The sequence below is a fragment of the Vombatus ursinus genome, unplaced genomic scaffold, assembly GCF_900497805.2.
Source record: "Vombatus ursinus unplaced genomic scaffold, bare-nosed wombat genome assembly UNPS02014158.1, whole genome shotgun sequence".
NCBI lineage: Eukaryota > Metazoa > Chordata > Mammalia > Diprotodontia > Vombatidae > Vombatus > Vombatus ursinus.
In genome coordinates, this window is record NW_020953936.1 from 2,818,547 (window position 1) to 2,837,089 (window position 18,543).

The 18,543-nt window shown below is 38.2% G+C and overlaps 1 protein-coding gene across 1 annotated transcript in view; it reads left to right on the forward strand.

Moving 5' to 3' along the window:
- FRMPD1 (FERM and PDZ domain containing 1) overlaps positions 1–18,543 on the forward strand; it is a 76,779-nt gene that overhangs the window by 33,367 nt on the left and 24,869 nt on the right. Inside the window, exons 5-8 of the mRNA XM_027859087.1 lie at positions 377–392; positions 2,928–2,943; positions 6,131–6,238; positions 12,160–12,255. Of these exons, the coding sequence (XP_027714888.1) occupies positions 377–392; positions 2,928–2,943; positions 6,131–6,238; positions 12,160–12,255 (236 nt within the window). The remainder of the gene's footprint in view (positions 1–376; positions 393–2,927; positions 2,944–6,130; positions 6,239–12,159; positions 12,256–18,543) is intronic.

Sequence of the window (18,543 nt, forward strand, 5' to 3'; positions counted from 1 at the left end):
AGAGGAGGAAACTGAGGCAAACAGGGTGAAGGGACTTGCCCAGGATCACACAGCTAGTAAGTGTCTGAGGCCAGAGCTGAACTCGGGAAAATGAGTCTTCCTGACTCCAGACCCAGCACTCTGTGCACTATGGCGCCATCTAGCTGCGTTGCTATTGATTCCATTCTCTGGATATGCAGCATAAGTTGGTAGCATCTTTCCTTGTATAAAATGATCACAGCTGTCATACCTCATAGTAGCTATGAGAAGTCACACACATCTGTAGCTATCTTGGGCCAAAAAAGCCTATTTCTTAGTAGCCCTAGAACCCTCTCTTGACCCATATGTCCAAAGTCATCATGTAAAGATTTTGTGACATGTGCTGGTTAACACCAAGCACTTGGTGGTACTATGTGTGGGATCAGTGACAGTCTGGTACAGCACTCTATTACACAATCCCAACCTCTCCCACTGTGTCAACAGTTTGAACCTTCTATATTCTGGAACTTGAGTCCTTTAGCATCACTGCTATTCCTGACTTCTTTCAGTCCTGCATCAGCCATTTGCTCTCATTCCCAATCACCCACAGATAACTGAGGCAGAAAAGGTTAGTACTGTGAAACAAGGTTCGTGTGTAATGCTGGCCTGCTGTCTGGTGGAAGCCTCACGCTATCAGCCGTGCTCCCATTTACTCACAACCCAGCTGCCTAGGTATCATGTAGATATGTGGCCTTTGATACAGGGCATCTGCATCCACCTTAGTTATTTCTAGTGGATAATATATGCTTAGTTGGCTAATATTGTCATATATCATCCAAAATGGCACTGGTCAGAATGGCAGTGAATTGTTAGTCTGTACTATAACTTGACTCTATACACATAGGTCATTGTTCATGTGGTGTAAAACTCTCACTCTTGGCCCTCTTTGCTACTTTCACTGAAGAAGCAAATAGTGAGTAAACCCATTCATCTAAGCAAAGAGAAATCAAGGAAGTTCTACAGATTAAAATATACCAGAAGATAGACAAGAGTGACGTTTCTGTAGATGGGAGTGAAGTAAGAGCTCAGCTTACCCAAGAGAGAGGCCTTAATCCTACCCAAGGGGAACTTCTGCACATGAAGTCACCAAGGAGGCAAGCTAGAAATCGGGGACACCTTGAAGTGCCAACTTCTCTTCCATGTTGGTAGCTTCCAAAGTCTTTCTCTTTTTCCCCAAAAGAATGTCTTGAACTATGTGTATCTTTCCACAAAACTCTCCCTTCCACTCTTCCCCTCACACAGATGCTTAGCATCAAATCAAAAATCTCTTCACCATTAGCAGTAACCTCTATTTCCACCTGCGTAACAACATTCAAAATATTCCAGCCTTGGGTGAAAGGCTGATTACACTGACATTTATATAGAGCTTTAAGATTTGTAAAAATAATTTAGATATATCATCATCTTATTAACATTATTGTTACCAGTAATAATGATAATAACTAGTATTTATAAAGTGTTTTAAGGTTTGCAAAGTGCTTTACATGTATTATCTCAGTTGTGACATGACCCATTTGATGATATGATCTCATTTAAGCCTCTCAAGTATGTGAGGTGAGTGCTACAGTCATTATCTTACAAATGAGGAAATTGAGACCCAGAGTGCTTAAATAACTTGCTTAGAGTCATATGGGTATGTCAAGTCTGCGAACAAATGACCAAGGAGTCACAGAGGTTATGTAACCGCTATTAACTCTAAAAATACTGAAGAGCTTACACAGGTCATCACAACCATAGTTAACTCTAAGAAATAAAATAAAAACAAAATTTTAAAAATAGGGCCAACAGCAGTCATAAGCAAAAGAGCTTTCTTTATTCTGTTGTAGAAGGGAGACTAGACATGCAGCAAAGCCTCCTCTAGGAGGAAACCTGCTTTAGTGAGGCCAAATCTTAATACTCATAGCAATGGCTACACAGGGAGCTGTAGCCCTGACCACGAGGGCTAACAGCAACAAGGAGACGAGTTTGGTTCATAGCAGGGCTTCAAGAACGGAACATGGGTCCTGCAGGTGCTTGTCGGAGCTTAGGGACTGCCTGGGGCTGTATGAAACAATTCTGGAATTTTGCTGTGGCTGGATCATCCAGAGGGTGAGCACAAAGGATTGTTGTTATGCCACGCTCAGGGCGAAGCCTGTTTGCTGGGCCTTAGCTCTGGAAAACAGAATATATCCTAACAGTATATAAAAAGAGATGGGTGGTCTTGGCATGGGAATCCTGAGAGGTAGTATTAGGAAGAACAGGAATCAAACCCAGGTACTCATTTGGACTGGTCTTCTGAAGGCTGAACACTAGCTCCTTCAACTGTCCTTACAGAACATGGTTTCCTGACCTTTGATTCTCCTGGTTACCCTATGAGTGCCCTGCGGTTTGTCACTATCCTTCTTTAATTGAGGTGCCCAGAAATGAATCCAGTGCTCTGACGTGATCTGACCACTGAAGACTATGGTGGGCCTGTTATCTCCTGTGATCCGGACATTATTCTTCTATTAATGTCACCTAGGTTGCATTAGATTTTTTTTTTTTTTTTTTTTTTTGCTTTTTGGTTGTACCACACTAGTAGATAATTAAGTTTGTGGTCAATGAAAACCTCCAGATTTTTTCCACATGAAATTCTTCCTTCCTCCAACTTATACTTGTGCTATTGATGTATTTAACTGAAATGCAGAACTATTAGTTGTGTGAACATTTTGCTGTTCAGTCATTTCAGTCATATCCAATTCTTCATGACCCTATTTGGGGTTTTCTTGGCAAAGATACTGAAGTGGTTTGCCATTTCCTTCTCCATTTCATGAGAGATGAGGAATCTAAGGCAAACAGGGTTAGGTGACTTGCCCAGGGTCACACAGCTAATAAGTGTCTAAGGCCAGATTTGAACTCAGGAAGATGAGTCTTCCACGCTCCAGGCCCAGCACTCTGTGCACTATGGTGCCACCTAGCTGTGTGTGAACATTGCTAATCCCTCTCAAACAATTTTTTCTTCTATAAAAAGGAGCTGTAGTAACGAGATTGTGTGTCCAAAATATTTTGTAAGCCTTAAAGCACTATATAAACTATTCTAACTAATGTTATTGTTAATTTTCTCTTTCTTCTCTCATCTATTGAATTAGCTGGCCCTCCAGTCAGTGAACTGTTTATGTTCTTTCACTGTGCATTCATTATTCATTATGGTTTTTAGTCACCACCTGCACGCCATGCCTAGGCCTTACTTGGGACTTTTCTAATAAAGAGAAGCTTCTAATGAAAGAACTTAAGTTCCTTAAGTACTGGCAGCTAGATGGTTCGGTAGATAGAGCGCTGGGCCTGGAGTATGGAAGACTCATCTTACTGAGTTGAAATTTGGCCTCGGATACTTACTGGCTGTGTGACCCTGGGCAAGTCACCTAACCCTGTTTGCTTCAGTTTCCTCATCTATAAAATGAGCTAGAGAAGGAAATGACAAACCGCTCCAGTATCTTTGCCAAGAAAACTCCAAAGAGTCAGACACCACTGAACAATAACAAAGCCCCTTAGTTTAAATCAAAGAATGATTCCATAAAAGGGAATTGAGCTGAGTGCTTTTATCCTAGGTCTTTCTCCCAAGGAGAGGGGAATAAGTTCAGTAGTAGGTGGATACATGGTAGGAGATTATTACTAGGAAGAGACTGGCAATCACAGGTAACGTTCACATAGCACTCTAAGGTTTGAAAACAATTTACCAATATTGTCTCATCTGATCCTCACAACAACCCTGGGAGATAGGTACTATTATTATACCCATTTTACAGATGAGGAAACTGAGACGGCTGAGGTTAAGTGACTTGCCCAGGGTCACACAGTTAGTTAAAACTCTGAGGTTGGATTTGAACTCAGGTCTTCCTTATTCCAGGTCCAGTCGTCTATCCACTGCATGCCATCTAGTTGATAGTAACATATGATTGTTATCATACTTTTAGGAAGATGGAAGAGATGATAGAAATCTGTGCTTTTTCTTCCTATTTGCATTAGCCAAGGTCTTGCTTTCCTTTCTTCAAAGGCCTTAGCCATTTAGTGGCATGATAAGCAATATATGCAAATGAAAAGAACAACAAAAAAACACCTGAAAGTAAATATTCTGCCATTATAGTGGTCAAGAAGTTTGGCTCTAAAGAAGTATTTGAGAAAATGTACCTCTTTCCTTTGTTTATTAAGGTGGAAGAATGAGTGCATTCACTGTGCCCCTTGGTTGATGTGTTCGTTTTTTGGTCTGCTTTTGCTGAAGTTATTTTTAGTTTGTTCTTTAATTAGTAATGTGTCCTTTCATGCATGCTAAAATAGGATAAATTTCGTTTTTTGTGATGCTGTTGTTCTTACCATGTATAGTACCTTCCAATTATTTTCCTTAAGAAAACCTCTATGGGTGGCACAGTGGATCGGGCACCGGCCCTGGATTCAGAAGGACCTGAGTTCAAATCCAGCCTTAGATTCATAACTCTTGCTAGCTGTGTGACCTTGGGCGAGTCACTTAACCCCATTGCCTAGCCACAAAAAAAAAAGAAAGAAAAAAGAAAACCACTATGGTTCATTAATATTAAACCTGAGTAAATTTTTCAGGTTCTATAAAATAAATTTATGAAACATTTCTTACCCACCCTCACAGTCTCTGCTTCAGATATTGCTTTATGCTGAAATCATTCTAAGTGCCTCTTTTTTTTTTAAACTATGGGCCACAATAACTGGGTGAGTAATAGACAATGAACCTTACATCCCCTTCCCCGGGGCAGCCCTTCCTCTTCTTATCACTTATCATGCCTCCTCTTCCTCTACCTCCCCCCCTCCCAGTCCTCTCCCCTTCAGGCCCAACATTTCTAGTTCCTTTCACCGGTCCTTGCGTGTCATGGTTTCGAGGTTCTGCATCTTCCTGGTTGCCCTCCTCTGGTTGTTGTTCTTCAGCCTGTCAGTTAACAGCCTTGTTAACATGGGGTGCCCAGACTTGAGTGTGGTACTCTGTGCCAGGTTTGATCAGGGCAGAGTAGACGTGGGGAGATAATAAAGGGAGCAAACGGAGGTATGGGGCGGGGGGCTGACAGTGAGTTACCAAGGAGGCACAGCTCGCTTCTACCACCACCAAGCTTCAAGACTGAGAACACAGCGCAGTCACCAGGTGGTTCCCTGTGTCCCAGGTCAACAGAGGCAGGAGATGGAATATTTTCTTTCCAAATGAAAGCACTGAGGCACTGAGGGTGAAAGGATGGTATAAGATCATAGCCCACAGCTTCCTTAACAACTTTCTGGGTCATTTACCTCTCTGAATTGAGAGACCCTGACTTAGTGGCAACTAGGTGATGCAGTGAGCATGCAGTCAGGAGGACCTGTTCAGATCCAGCCTCAGGCACTTACTAGCAGTGTAAACTTAACCTCTGCCTTTCCTTATCTCCATTTCCTTATCTTCAAAATGGGGATAATAATAGTACCTACCTCCCAGGGTTGTCCTGAGTATCAAATGAGATAATATTTGTAAAGTGCTTAGCACAGTGCCTGACACATAGTAGGTATTTAATAAATGCTTATTTCCTTCCTTCTTTTCTTCCTTCCTTCTTTCTCTCCCTCCTCCATCCCTCCTTTCTTCCTTCCCTCCCTCCCTCCTTCCTTCATGCCTTCCCTTCTTTCTTCCTGTTTTCCTTCCTTCTCTCTCTCCCTCCTTCCTTTTCTCCTTCCCTCCTTTGTCCCTTCCTCCTTCCCTTTCTCCTTCCTCCTTTCTTTCCTTCCTTTTCTTCCTTCCTTCCTTCCATGTAGTACTGAAAGCCCTGACTTTCCCAAGCATGAATGGTCTGGAGTTGGACTTGGAAATCAAAGCTGACTAGGCACAGTGCCTTTTATCAGATGTTCACCACCCTCAAGGCCCTGAGGAAATATTCCCTGAAGGAAAAAGATGAGGGCAAGGTGGCATGAGTCCCTACATTTGCATAATATAGAGGGAGTCCCAATATTTTCAGAACTATATCTGAATTAGGTACATCTTCTCCTGTGGATATTATTTAAATTCTCAGTGTTTGTGAAGAAAATTAATTTTAATAATATGAAAGATACCTATGTCAATCATTAAAATCATCGTTCCAGAGGTCAATGTTGTGATTCTTAACCTGTTATTCCACAGGGTGTCCCTAAGTCCTCCTTTCTAACTGAAGAGAAGAGAGCCAGGCTAAAGACCAATCCTGTTAAAGTGCACTTTGCTGAAGAAGTTCTTGTGAATGGTCATTCTCAGGTCTGTAAACATTAGCTCGTTGAGATTGCAATGAATCATCCTAGAGATTCCAGCCATTATCATTATTTTATTAATTACGTTCACATATTAATATGGATATCCATGAGCCCCATTAGGATGTGAGAGAATGCGGAATCACACTAAAGCTTGTGCTGACATTTTTATGATGTGCTTAGTTTAAAATCACTTTAGGAGACCCAGGCATACGCTTTGACAAAGTATTGCCACTCTTGGTTCATAAACCATGGGTTAATAATACAGTAACTTTCCAAGTTAGTAATTTGTGGTTTTTAGTCTTAAAGCTTTGCCATGAGAATCTATACTTGTTCTCAGACAGCAACATTCTGACTACTTTTACTCATTTCGTTTATTGCTGAGTTAAGGAAAGATTCTTAAGTGACAGAATCTGAAGCGTGAGAAGGGCTTGTGATAGTACTGAATTACTGAAAAAAAGAATCCATATTCAGCAAAATAGGTTATGAAGGAAATAAAAAGAAGCTGGAAATAGGGGTACTTTTAAAGACATTGGGAAAAGACTACTTTGTGGGAGGTTTTTATTAATTATTTTAATTATCTTTCCATGGTCCAGCAAAACAAATTCCCACAGAACCATATCCAAAAATGGGTGTCTCATTTTAAATTTAGAATGTAAACCCAGTGCATAGTAGGCACTTAATAAATGTTGATTGAATTGAACTAAATTGAATTAAATTTTATCCTTCTTTTAACCTCTGCCAAGAGGTGGATGTCATGATTCACCTTCAGTCCTCTGGACTCCTGGTTGATCATTGCATTATCAAAGATCTAAAGGCTTTCAAAGTTATTTTTCTCTAAAAATGTTGTTGTCTCGTTATATAACTTTTTCTCCTAGTTCTGCTCCCTTAACTCTGTATTGGTTCATAGAGGCTTGAAGACAACTTTGTAAAACTATTTTTAGTTTGAAATTTTTTCTCTTATTTGTATTACAAACTTGAAAAACATCAACAAACATGAACTGAAAAAGAACTGAAAAAAGAACACCGTATATGATACCATGAACATATTTTATGTACAGCTGTTTTTTTTTTCTAAAATACTCTAAGGTTTATTTTTCTTATTTGATCTTCACAGTTCTATGAGGTAGGTGTTTTTTTTTATTAATTTATTTTGATTTATCAACAATACTTCCATAAGCTTTTGAGTTTTAAATTTTCCTCTCCCTCCTTCCCCACCTCCCTCCCCAAGACGGCGCACAACCTGATATAGGCTATACATATACATAGGCTATTAAAGAAATTTTCACATTAGTGATGTTGTAAGTAAGAATTAGAACCAGTAGGAGGAACCACCAGAAAGAAGAAACAAAATACAACAGAAGAAAAAATAGCAAAAAGAATGCTTCGATCTGAATTCAAACTCCATAGTTCTTTCTTTGGATGTGAATAGCATTTTCCATCATGAGGCCTTTGGAGATGTCTTAGATTCTTATATTGCAGAGAAGGGTTAAATTATCAATATTAGTCATTGCACAATGTGGCTGTTACTGTGTACAGTGTTCTCTTGGTTCTGCTCACTTCACTCAGCGTGAGACCATACAAATCTTTCCAGGTTTTTCTGAAGTCAGCCTGTTCATCATTTCTTACAGCACAAAAGGGTTCCATTACATTCATATACCACAATTTGTTCAGCCATTCCCCAATTGATGGGCATCCCCTCAATTTCCAATTCTTTTCTACCACAAAAAAAGCTGCTATAAATATTTTTGTACATGTGGGTCCTTTTCCCATTTTTAAAATCTCTTTGGGATACAGGCCTAGAAGTGGTATTGCTGGGTCAAAGGGTATGCACATTTTTATAGCCCTTTGGGCATAGTTCCAAATTGCTCTCCAAAATGGTTGGATCAGTTCACAACTCCACCAACAATGCTGTAGTGTTCCAATTTTCCCACATCTTCTCCAACATTTATCATTTTCCTGTTTTGTCATATTGGCCAGTCTGGTAGGTGTGATGTGGTACCTTAAGTTGTTTTGATTTGCTTTTCTCTAATCAATAGTGATTTAGAGCATTTTTTTCATATGACTATAGATGACTTTAATTCTGTACAGCTGTTTTTTAAAGTACATGTTAAATTTAACATTTTTTCTAAAACTAGTCTGCTTACACTCCCTTCTGAATCTCCTTTGCCTCTTTTCTATGTATTTTTAAAAACGTGCTTCACTGATGCTCTTTTCTTTCTTTTGTCATTATCATTACCAACCAGTCCTCCCCTTCCCAAATTACACCCCTATATTCAATATACCCCACCCCTAAAGTCCTCCTTTGTAACAAATACTTTGTAAAAGACTGAAAAGAGTTTGCTATTTGGGGCAAAAGATAAAAGTTTTCTTGTCATAAGCCATTATTGAGTTTTATCAGCCATGACAATATCCATTATGATACCTTTCTGAGTTCTGCAATCATTGCATGGAGGGAGAATGATTTAAATTGTAGCTATAATAATGCAGGTTACCAGGTCCAACCTACTCCTCTACTATTATTTAATGAAACTCCGGGAAAATTTGCATGAGTTATTAAAGCATGATGGGAGTTGAAATTTATGTGTTCACCCAATCTAAATATCAGTCATTGATGAGTTCCCACTCAGAACTAAAATATCTCTAAGCATTGGCAGCCTCACAAAAGAATACTAATACTGCCTAGTATAAAAATCTCAGCAGTCAAAAAACAACCTCTCTTTAGCACTGTGAAGTTACTGCCTAGTTTTTCACAAGTCTACATTAAGTACAAAATGTAGGCTCTCTTTATCCCAGTCTTTTTAAATACAGAAATAATCATTTTAAGGTAACTAAGTTCATGTCTCTTTGATTATGATAGGATCAAACATTGACAAAATCCAGTAATGTCATAGCCAATATCCAGTTTCCATGTCAAAAAAAAAAATAAACTGAAAGCAGCTAGAAAGAGAGAGAGCGTCTTTAAGTACCAAAGAAACAAACAGAGTGATACAAGACTATGTTGCAACTACTTTTAAGGAGAGAAAGTCTCAGAATATGGTAGTCTAAAAGTTAAAGGATGAAGGCTTACAACCATGAATAACTTAGCATGCAAAACTGGGTATCATCCTATAGGGGCCAAAATGGAATTTTAAGAAAGCAGAATTTCAGATATTCCTGATAAGAAAGACAAAATCTAAGCAGAAACTTTAGCTGAGCAAACACAGAAAACAAGAGAAACCTGGTAAAGATATATGAACAATTAGAGGAAACAGAAGGATAATGAAAAGCTTATATTATGGTGAGGAAAAAGAGACAAGTATTTGTACAGAATCCCACTATATGCAAAGATCACAGCAGGAGTTAAATAACATATACACATAGGGATTGCTGGTGGTTTGGGATTATGTTAGATAGCTGGCAGAGTGGACCGATGTCGAGAAGATCTAAGTTCATATCTGGACTCAGACACCTACTAGCAGTGTGAACCCATGCAAGTCATTTATCTTCTATTTGCCTCAGTTTCCTCATCTGTAAAAAAGGGGGTAATAATGGTACTTACCTCCTAGGATTGTTGTGAGGACCAAATAAGAAAATAATTATAAAACACTTAGCACAATGCCTGGGACATAATAAGCACTATATAAATGTTAGCTTTTGTGGTTCATTCTGTCTTGTTACTTTTAAGAGGAAATAAAATAGAGGAAAAATGAATATACCAAGAAAGAGGTGAGGAAGAATGGGGAAGAACTCATAATTTTGCATAATTTAAATTCACAAGAAGAAATATATACAAACATGGAAGGGGTGGGGAGACATCTCATGAATCACAATCATATATAAACCAGACAAAGGCGGAATGAACACATATTGAAGGAAAGAGAAGAAAAAGGGGAAAGAGAAGAGAAAGTTTAAGAGGGAAGACATTGGAGGAAATAATCACAAACAAGACAAACTGCAGCTTTGGAGAGTTCATCTTAAAAGGGGGATTAAAAAGAGAGAAAAAAGTATAAGCATTGGAAACTAGAGTCTAGGTTTAAGGAAGAAAATAAGAGCTGAGAAATAACACTGAGAAATAAGCACTTCATTACCAATTACTGGTCTTGTTCATAGCCTTCTTTCTCTACCTCCTTTGCCAAGAAGGGGCAAGAAGGAAAGAGAGACAATATATAAGAGAACAAGATGGAGGAAATTATGCAATTGACAATCATAAAAATAAATATGAATGGTATGAATTCATACATAAAATAGAGGAATGTAGCAGAATGAATTAGAAAGCAGACACTAGTGCATTGTTGGTAGAGCTGTGAATCAGTACAGCCATTTTAGAAAACAGTTTGTATAAATAAAGTGACTAAACTTTCCTTGTTTTTTAAAAGAGGTTCCATTACTAGACTTATACCCCAAGGAGATCATTGATAAGAAGTCCCCATACAGACCAAAATATTTATAACAGCACTTTCTGTGATATCAAGGTATTGAAAATAAAATAGATACTCATCAGATGGGGAATGTTTAAACAAATTGTGGTACATTACTGGAATGGAATATTATTCTGCTATAAGAAATGACAAATACAACACATAGAAATATAGAAAGATTTATATAATCTGATGCAGATCGAAATAAGCTAAGCCAAGAAACCAATATGCACTCGGACTACTGCAATGTAAATGGAAAGAACAGCCACAAAAACAGTAAATGTTGCAGAATTGCAAAGAACAAATAAGGCCCCAAGGAATGGATAGGAAAAGATACCCTCCCCTCCACCTCCCTTCCTTTCTGGGGTAGGAGGGACACAACTGTGGCACACCGCACACATTTTCAGACTTTTTCATGTACTCATCAGTTTTGCTTATATTCTGTCTCTTCTTCCTCTTAAATGGCATGACTTTTTAGAAGGGGAAGTAGGAGGGAAACTGGGAGAAATTCTGGTGTTATATTCCAAAAAAGAAAGTAGAAGCCAGTATTAGAGGGAAAAATGAATGAGCCATAAAGGAATTTCCAAAGTGGGGGGAAACACAGAACACTCATATTTCATGCCTCTCACCTCTTGGCAGAGATGATGGAACAGAGGTATTGAATGAGATGTACATTTTCAGGCACAGCCAATGTATAGATGTATTTTGTTTGACTACTTATTTGTTACAAGGGAGAGCTGGGTCGGGGTGAGGATGGAGAGCAGAGTTTGGAAAGCGGAATTTTGAGTGATGATGATTATTTTTGAAAAAAGAAAGAAAAGAACATCAATGAAACATTTATTTAAATACATGAAAAGCCAAAGAAGAATCAGAAGAGAACACACATAAGCAGACCAGTTTTGGAAAACTGTGTTAAATCATATACATAGGCACGTATGTGTATACATACATACATGTATGTGTGTGTATTTGTACATGTATATGTATGTTTAAATAGCTATACATAAAGTATATTCATGATTTCATATATAATTCTTTTCTTCTGTTGTTTATAAATAGAAATGTTAGTTTGTTTATGTTTTTCAAGTCTATAATTCAAAAAGAATTTTTTTTAAAAAAGTAATAACCCTTGAGGAAGCCAAAGATTGTCTTTTATAAAGTACCCACACAAAACAATATTGCAAACCAAAATAATAGTCAAATATAACAGACAATGATTAATAAATAATACAGAAAATAGTATTATAATGAAATAGAATCTGGCTATTGCATGACTTATTTTTATCTGATTCTATTCCACTTTGAGTTCCTTAGATGTTAAAAAATTAGAAGTCTACCTTTCCTTTCCCCCCTTTTCCCCCCTTTATCATAGTATATGACATATAGGCTTAATGCTATAATTAATCTTTAAATAACTGGAATTATTGATTGTTTTTTAGATATCGACCTGATTGAAAATTTTGTAATATTAAGGAACAGAGATTCTCTCTTCCTGCCATTGGTTTCTAATTAATAATTTGTTTTTCAGGGGAATGCTCTGCTATGTATGCCCAATGTTCTCAAGGTATACTTGGAGAATGGACAGACTAAAGCTTTCAAATTTGAGAAAAACACAACTGTGAAGGTATTGTGAATTTATTTTGATTTTTGTTTTCCTCAGTGAACTTTCTAGCAAGAGAAATAGTAGCTTTGGGCTCTCTGCCTTAGGACATATAGTGAAACCACTTAGGTGACAAAGATAGTGAAGCTGGTAAAATACCCTACATGGAATCCAAGATAAACCCCCTTATACTGACATCCATTCTAAAACAAATGTAATAGTAAGGCTCCACTGTACAAAATAGGGACTAACTTTATATTGTAGCTATATCAGAGGAGTAGATGTTGTGGCAGCTTGGCCCAGTGGATAGAGCATTAGACTTTAAGGCAAGAAGACCTGGGTTCAGATCCAACCTCTGATATTTACTGTTTGACTTTAAGAATGTCATTTATTCTCTCCAAGCCTCAGTTTCTTCATCTGTAAACTGGGGAAAGTAATGTTCATCGTATTTGCCTCACTGGATGGAGGACTTAACGAGACAATGTACTTTCGAGCGTTTTTTGACAACATGGTGTTCAGCATCCTATTTGGCCTCTTAGCGGTCGGATGTGGTTGCTGAAAGATTCTACTGATCTCTTTCTCGAGGGGGGCAGAGCATATTTTTCCCTGTCGGTCTCTTTTTCCTATATCATATATCTGGTTTTTCTTTCTACAGACTATGGTGGGCTGTGATATATCAGGGTACGCTCTAGGACTCATCATCAAAACAGAATTTTTGTCTACAAAAGTGCTTTGTAAGCTTTGAACCACTGGATAAATATAAATCATTGCTCCCAGTTACCATCTTTGGGGGTGGGAGATTATGTAGCTCAAGGGAGTAGATAATGGCCAAGACATATACATGTATACAATGTGTATCTAACAAGACCATATGCATATATATGGCATATTCACTGCTGGAATTTTTCTTTGGCTGGTACATGGAGGCAGGTACCATATTCTCTCTTTTCGTTGGGCATAAGCCTAAAGGAGAACACCCCAAAAGAGAAGGGTTTTTTGTGGCCAATAAATACCAGTACCTAGTAAAGAGAGAATTAAGTTAGTTTTAAACTAAATAAGTACAGATTGTGTGTGATTTTGTGGAGAGATTATCAAATCACCAAATTGGAAGGGAGGACAGGGAAGTGTCTAGTCCAAAGGATAATTGACAAAATCAGAGAACTTGAGAGTTGGAGGGGACTACAGCTTCCATCTAGTTCTACTCATATATATCCAGAACCCTCATTATAAGGTACCCCTGCTCAAAGACCTCCAAGGAGTGGGAACCAGTACCCCTTGAGACAGCCATGACACTTTGAGAGTTCTAATTGTTAGAAAGCTTTTTCTCTTTGCAACTCCTACCCTTTGCTTCTGGTTCTGCTGTCTGGGGACAAACAGAACTGGTCTAATTCTCCTCAATATGACATCCCTTCAGAGGCTTAAAGACAGCTATCATAGTCCCCTACCCCTGAATATTCTCTTCCCCAGGCTAAACTTCTCATTTCTTCAGCTAATTCGTATATGATATGGACTAACAGCCCTTCATCATCCTGGTTGCCCTCCTCTGGACGCTCCCTATCTAGTTTATCAGCGTGTTTCTCAAACCACGATACCTAGAACTGAATACAATATTCCGATGAGGGCAGAGTACAGTGGGACTATCACCTCCCTCTTCCTAGAAGCTCTGTCCGTCTTAGGGCAGGCCAAAAAACTAGTTGGTTTTTTTTGTTGTTGTTGTTGTTTTTGGCTGCTATATTATATTTCTGACTCAGTGAGCTTTCAGTCTAGTAAAATTCCTAGACCTTTTTCAGAACAGCTACTATCTAACCATGCCTCTCCTGATTTATTGTTGTCTGTTTTAATTTAATTTTTTTCAGTTAACAAAAATCTTATTTTCTCTCCCTCTTACCTCCCCATCCCACAAGTGGGGAAAAGAAGAAAAATAAAACCCTTGTAATAAATATGCAGTCAGGCAAAACCAATGCCAAAAATATTTGTCTCAATTTGTGTCTTTGTCCATCACCTCTCAAGTCAAGAGGCTCCAGCTTATACTTGAGAAGTTGATTTTTTGCACCCAAGTGTAAGAGATTACATTTTTTCCTATTAAATTTTATCTTATTAGACTCAACCCAAAGTTCTTATTCTCTGAAGATCCTTTTAGATCCGGATTCTCTTATCCAGTGTGTCAGCCATCCCTTCCAACATTGTGTCATCTGCAAATTTGATGAGCATGCCATTTATTCAAGTCACTGATAAAAATATTGATCAGCATAGGACCCAAGCACAGAATCCTGGGGTCTTCCACTGGAGACCTGCTGCCATGTTGGCAATAAACCATTAACAATAAGTACTCATGGAGTCTGGCCTTGCCACTAGTTCTGAATCCCTCTGATTATAGTATCATGTAATCCTTATCTCTTCATTTTCTCCACAAGAATTGTAAGAGAAAATTTATCAAGAGCCTTGCTTTAAAAAAAAAAAAAAAACAACTTAGTGAACTATGCCTAAAAAATTCTCTTAGCAATCTGTCAGAAAAGGAAATAAGGTTAGTCTAGCATGACCTAATCTTGATGAGGCCATACTGACTCTGTGAAATCATCTCTTCCTTCTCTAGATGTTTGCCAACCATTTTTTAAAATGATCTGTTCTAGAATATTCCCAGGAATCAAAGTCAAGCCCCATTGGCCTATAATTTGAAGAATCCGTTCTCTCTCTCTCTCTCTCTCTCTCTCTCTCTCTCTCTTTCTCTCTCTCTCCCTTTTTAAATTGGAACATTTGTCCTTTAATCTTGTGGTCCCTTTCCCAGAGGATGCAGTTCATCTGGGCTACATCACTTAAGTTCATTAAGGGCAGATGGGTGCTCTCTAACTATATCTTCACTTATCCTGGTTAGTTATTTTTGTTCAGTCATTTCCAACGTAAAGGTAATTTTCCTTTGTCAAAAAAAAAAAGAAAGAAAGAAAACAGGAAATGAGCAACTCCATTAGTTATCATGATCTTGTCCATTTCAAGCAAAAATTTCTTTCCCTTCTTTAATCCTCCTTTTCCTCCGCTAACCCTCCCCCAAACTAAATAAATCCAACTCTTTTTTGTCATCCTTAGCTTCCCTTGCCAGCCTCAGCTTATTCTGAGTTTCCTTACACTATTTTTATAGGACCATGCCACAGAAATGTTCATTCTATCACCTGATTTTACTTCCATCTTCTGTTCACTTTTTTAAAAAAAATCTAAATTGGTTAGTGAGTTCCCTATGCATCCACATCACTATCTTGAGATAAATCTCTCAATTTTCCTCTTCTTTGGAATTGTTTGTATTTATGTCTTCAGAATTTCATTCTTGGGTATTTCCCATCTCTCCTGGGATAACTTCCCTTAGTCGAGGAGATATCTTACCCAGCTTTCTCTTGAACCCTTTGAAATATAACTAATATCAACAGTGCCCACAATGAGTGATCATCTAGCCTTTCCTTGAAAGCCTCTAGTGAAGCAATCTATTTTACTTTTGGATAACTCTAATTGCAAGGATGTTTTTTCCTTATACTCAGCCTGGATTGGTCTCTGAAATTTCTACCCATTCCTAATTTTTCCCTTAGGGACCAACCAGAACAAATCAGGAAAGGTTTTATATTCCCTTTTCCATACGACATTACTTCAAATATCAGCTATCAGGCTTCTTCAGCTGTCATTGACCTCGAGGCCTTCCATCATCTGGATCACCCCGTCTTCTGCTTGTCAGTGTTCATCTTAAAATGTAGTGCTCAGGACTGAACCTACCTAGGGGTAGGACTATTTTTATCCCCCTCTTTCTGGACACTATGCTTTGCTTAATGAATTTTTAGATAGAATAAAGAAGTTAGTAGCATTAACACACCACTGGTATGAGATAAATTTCAGAGTTAGGAAAAATGGTCATTCCAAGTGGAAAAGGAAGATTTGATGATTGAATATAAGAACGAGCTATGGAAACTCCTGGTGTGAGAACTCCCTTTAATCAACACCAATCATAGTCCATTTGTGTCTTTGTAGATTTTCCTTGGGGGCAGCTAGGTGGCTCTATGGATAGATTGCCCAGGCCTGGAGTGGGGAAGATTCATTTTCCTGAGTTCAAATATGGCCTCAGACACTTATTAGCTGTGTGACCCTAGACAAGTTATTTAACCCTGTTTGCCTCAGTTTCCTCATCTGCAAAATAAGCTAGAGAAGGAAATGGCAAACCAATCTAGTATCTGTTCCAAGAAAACCTGCAGTGGGGTGACAAAGAGTCAGACACGACTGAACAACAACAAATTTTTCCTAAAGAGTTCTTTGAAGTACAGAAAAATTAAGTGACATGTTTTTGTGTCAGAGGTGGACTTTGTTGCAGGTCTGTCTAAGTACATCTGCCCTGTAGCTGAACCCAGATATATTTATATTCTCCTCTTATAATAATAGCTAACATTTAGTTACTGAGGCCCAGCAGTATCCACTACAGCACACCACCTACCTCTTACAAGTGATGGAAAGGCATGTTAAGAATGTCATCAGTGTGAGGATTCCCTCCACCGAGGCAGTTTACAACTCTTCAATAACTGATGGCCTCTGAGCATTTCATGAAGCTCAGAGTTTTAAGTGATTATCTGCCTTTGGCTACATAGCTATGTTAGGGTCAAAATGTGAGCCTGACGCCAGGTCCAACGGACTGCACTTCCCCTCTGTATGCAGGGGTATAGCCCATAATGTCTTTGGGCAAAATGGATTAAATGAATGAAAGAATGACCATATTTTAAGTATTTACCATATGCAAATCATGCTGAGTGCTGGGAATATAAGTAGAAAAACAAGACAAGCCCTCTTCTCAATGAGCTCACAGGTAAAAATCGCGTCTTTTCTGATTCCCCTTAAGGCTAATGCCCTCCCTCTATTGATTATTTCCAGTTTATCTTGTATATATCTTGTCTGTTCAGAGTTGTTTTCATATTGTCTCCCCCATCAGACTGAAAACTTCTTGAAAGCAGGGATGGTCTTTGTCTTTTGTTGTATTCCTAGAGATTAGAACAATGCCTGGTACATGACTGGCACTTAATAAATGCTCATTGACTGACAGACACAGGAAGACCAGAGTTCAACACTCGCCTCAAATACTTAACAATTGGGTGACCCTCAGCAAGTTATTTAACCTAACCTTTCTCAGCCTCAGTTTCCTCATCTGTAAAATGAAGATCATAATATCATCTACCTTAGAAGAGTGTTGTGAGGATCAAATGAGATAACGGTATGCGAACTACTTTGCAAACCTCAAAGAGACTGTTAGCTATTGTTATTATTATTATAGGAAACAATACATAGAGCAGGATTCAGCTTCAGGGCTAGTGGGAAGGGCAGGTGGTCCTTAGGTTTCAGCTGCAAGGCAGAGGGTAATACATATTATTTAGTATCATTTCCATGAGTAATGAAATGAAAAGAAAGCAGGGGGAAGGGGGTGGGAAGACTATTAGGTCTTCAAACTTATGGGGAAAAAAATCACTGGGTGAATGCTTCAAGACAAAAGATTTTGCATCCAACTTTTATGCAACCCAGGAGGCCTTGGAGAACAATTTAGTGGTTAGTCATTGTTAGTGCCCACATGTGGAGGGACAGGAGAGATGTCTGTTGGGTGAAGAATGAGAAGAGACTACTGGGAGTGAATAAAACAGAATAAAAAAATATATATTCACATACATACATACATACTTACATATGTATACATATTACTCACTACAACTAAGCATAATAGTAATAAAATCTGAAAAAATACATAGAAGTGCATTAAAGAATACATAAAGTGCATGAAAACAGAGAGGTGGTTTTTGTTATCTTATTTAAAAGAAAGAGAAGGATATGACGTGGGTTAAGTGAATACAGAGCCAGTTTTGGAGTCAGGAATATCTGGATCCATGGCCTGCCTCCAACCTAGACTGTGTGAGAGGATAAATCACTTCATCTCTCAGTTTCTCAGGCAGTTCTCTAAATAATACTATAAATTATAGACTTGTCTATAATTTATATATATAATATAATACATATTAGTAGAAGGAGCATCCCATACTGACAAAATAATAAATCCAACCTCCTCCCTCCAAAAAAAAATCTTACTGAAATTGAAATACACATTTCCAACCCAGTCATTAATAAAAGCTCACCCATTTCATGTATCATCATTTTACTGTTGTTTGTGTATTTCAGTATTTGTTTTTATTGATGGTCAATAAATTTTGAATAAAATAGTTGTCGCTATTATTGCTTTAAACCAATGGCTCACAATCCTGCTGGCAATTCAAGAAACAAAAGTTCCTAGATGAAGAGACTTCTTTTTCC